General features: G+C 47.0%; 1 protein-coding gene across 1 annotated transcript; it reads right to left on the bottom strand.

Moving 5' to 3' along the window:
- Nucleotides 1-327: 327 nt before the first annotated feature.
- On the bottom strand, nucleotides 328-1907 carry LOC132589630 (rho guanine nucleotide exchange factor 2-like). The gene is given in 2 exon segments (XM_060262374.1): nucleotides 328-806; nucleotides 809-1907. Coding segments are annotated over 2 exon segments (1578 nt in total).
- Nucleotides 1908-2927: the final 1020 nt, after the last annotated feature.

The raw sequence follows: 2927 nt of genomic DNA, 5'->3' as shown, positions 1-2927 counted from the left end.
ATACTATTAATATGAACAAACCTAACATTAAAATTGTACAATATTACTGCAACCATCCCACATCTGGAAGCCATTTCTACAGTACAGACCACCAACTGTCAACAGATAGGGAGCCTGTACCAAAAGGAGCATTATGAGTAGATTCTTCCATATGATGGATGGTTGTTGTTATCTTTCCAGTAACCTAAGTCTGCTCTAAATCCAAATCTAAATCCTTCAATAAGATTCACGATGTAGGAAGTCCACGCCATGGCCGAATACAACGAGCTGGGACCCACAAAGGTCCTTTTTCTTCAGCGACAGCTGCGTATCCTCTTCCCCAAGTAATTAAAGGCACAGGGCCGTGCCAATTTGGATCTGGCAGAGTTCTTTGTAAAGCTTCACTGCCTTGCTGTGGCGGCTGCAGAACTCTGAGTAGGCCTTTTTCATTTGCTCGGCACTGGTGCCTGAAAACTGCTGCACAAGGATGTCTCCCAGCCGGTTGATGACAAAATTCTTGTTGCTGTCGGTGGCTAGCGACTCCTTGCGGCGCTCAAGGAGTTGCACGAGGAAGCGGTCGTGGATTTCACTGAGCTCGTCCACGCAGGGGAACATGCTCTGCACTACAGCTGGGTCCATCTGGAGGTCTTCCAACATTCCCTTCCGGAAGAGGTTGGTCATGATCTTCAGCGTCTGTACATGGTGGAGCTCTGTCTGAATCAACTCATAAATGACATCTTGTCGTTTCATGACCTCCTTCTTGTGCTGCTGCAAAAAATTATTGTCCACTGCCAGGCTCCAGGAATCGGCCTCAAAGTCCTTCTCCCCATCTCAAAATCACTCATCAGCTGACTGTAGATGACTTCAGCTCCTTCATCAATGAGTGATTCTACTGACAGTGTTCGGTTGCACATGTTAAGGGAATCGGTGGACTGGGACAGGATTCTTCTGATGCCCAAGGGAGATTCATCATTGAAAGTCCCTGCAATGTTGGTGGTAGAGACACTTTTGGAAAGGGACAAAGTGGGGCGGCCCCGGCGGGATCCCAGCAGGGTCTGGCGGAAGCTCTCTGAGGGGTAGATGGCAGAACTGGGGCATTCCCTAATGGTTGTTTTGTTCCTCAGGGACACCGACTGCAATGCTGAATTGTTCTTGAGCAAGGCTGCCTTTTGATGCTTCTGCTTGACTTTGGTACAATTTGGTAAGGTATCCTTGCAGCGGTTGTGGATGGTGACATTGCAGTTGGGACAACTCAGCGCCTCTTTGGCTGTGATGCTCTTGTTACAGGCAAAACACATGGTCATGCCGGAAACAGTGATGGAAGTGAAGAGGTGCCCATTGGTGTAGCGGGCGTCTTTTTCTTTCTCCTTCATCCTTTCTTTCTCTTTGTTAGTAATGTCCCCTTCTTCCAGGACTGCGGCGGAAACAGCTGCTGCAAAGGCGGCCGAGCAGTCTGGCTGTATGACGGGGGCTAAGGGAAACCCAGGGTCCTCAGTGTCCGTATCATGATCATCAGTTGGTTTGCGAGATGCAAAATGCCGCTCATCCGTTTTTAAAGATGGGGCATAAGGTGGCGCGGAGGCGGGCAGCAAAAGTCGCGGCAGGGAAGTCATAGCTGACGGGTGTGCCTCCATTTGCTGATTAAACAAAATATTGTTCAGTGTAAGCCCTTTCAAACATGCTCGGACCTTGGACCATGTAAACAGAACTCTGGCCGTCACCCGAGGGTGATCTTGGAGATGGCCGCCAATTTTCACCCAGTCCTTCAACTTAAGGGTTCCTCTTTCGGGGACCCATGGACATACATCATCAATAGCTTTTACTAAATCTTCAACCTCCTTCTTTGTAACAGAGTGTCCTTCTTTAGTGAGTAGAAAGAGGAGGTCTTGAGAAAAGGCTTGTTGTTCAACGGACAATGAGGAACCCATAGTTGCCGATGTGTTCTATCTTGACCAGTCACACTCACCCAGGATCCGAAGATGTGTGGCGCGCCTGAAACTCTTGCCGGCCGTGGGTGGTGGACGAACAGAGTCTAAAAGATTGCTCTCTTGGAAGCCTCACACGGGGCACCACTTGTCGGAGTCCAGCCCCAACAATATAATGGTGTGAAGAAGAAAGGTAGACAGGAGACAGATTTAAAGATTGCAAAGCATGCTCGAGTACAGCTGCACAGGGAATGAATGATCCCTCAGCCTCTCCAGCACCTCCTTTTATTTCCTCATACACGTCATACCCCTTAACCAATAAGGCATCGAGTACAATCTGCTCAACAACAAGGAGCACATGCATTCTGTACTTCTAGTTACATAGTATCCAATTATACCAACTGCCAAACCTTACACATAACTTCCCACATAACCCCCTCTTGAAGCTGTCTATGCTTGTAGCCACCACCACCTCCCATGGCAGTGATTTCCACATGTTAATCACCCTTTGGGTGAATAAGTACTTCCTTTTATCCATTTTAACCTGACTGCTCAGCAATTTCATCCTTCTTTGGGAGATCCCTGGAGGGTTGGCACCCTTGCCAACTGTGTGCCTTCCCCCCTTCCCTGGACTTCCCTCTTGAAGTAGTGTGGTCTAAGGCAGTTGGGGAACCTTGGTGGTACAGAGGGACTTCCTTTTAAACAAATAAAACATTTATTTAAAACATGCAACTATTTACAGGCATTCTTAAATACAGGGTGAAGAGAAGTAATAAATGAAAGTAGGGATAAAACGCTCTTTCTTTCCCTAATATATAACTGGCCCTGACCATATCATCCAGAACCGACTCACCAGTCACCAGGACTCAAATAAAACTCAACTGACTGTCAGCTTCCCCTGACAACTTTTAACTCTTTTATTTGAGATTTATATCCCGCCCTTCCCACGAATGGCTCAGGGCGGCTTCCAACAATTTAATCAAACATAAAATTTAAACAATATTAAGTATAAAACAATTAAAT

The sequence above is a fragment of the Heteronotia binoei genome, chromosome 21 (assembly GCF_032191835.1).
Source record: "Heteronotia binoei isolate CCM8104 ecotype False Entrance Well chromosome 21, APGP_CSIRO_Hbin_v1, whole genome shotgun sequence".
In the NCBI taxonomy this organism is placed as follows: domain Eukaryota; kingdom Metazoa; phylum Chordata; class Lepidosauria; order Squamata; family Gekkonidae; genus Heteronotia; species Heteronotia binoei.
The sequence above is the reverse complement of the archived record's forward strand: the minus strand, read 5'-3'. Positions and strand labels throughout refer to the sequence as shown.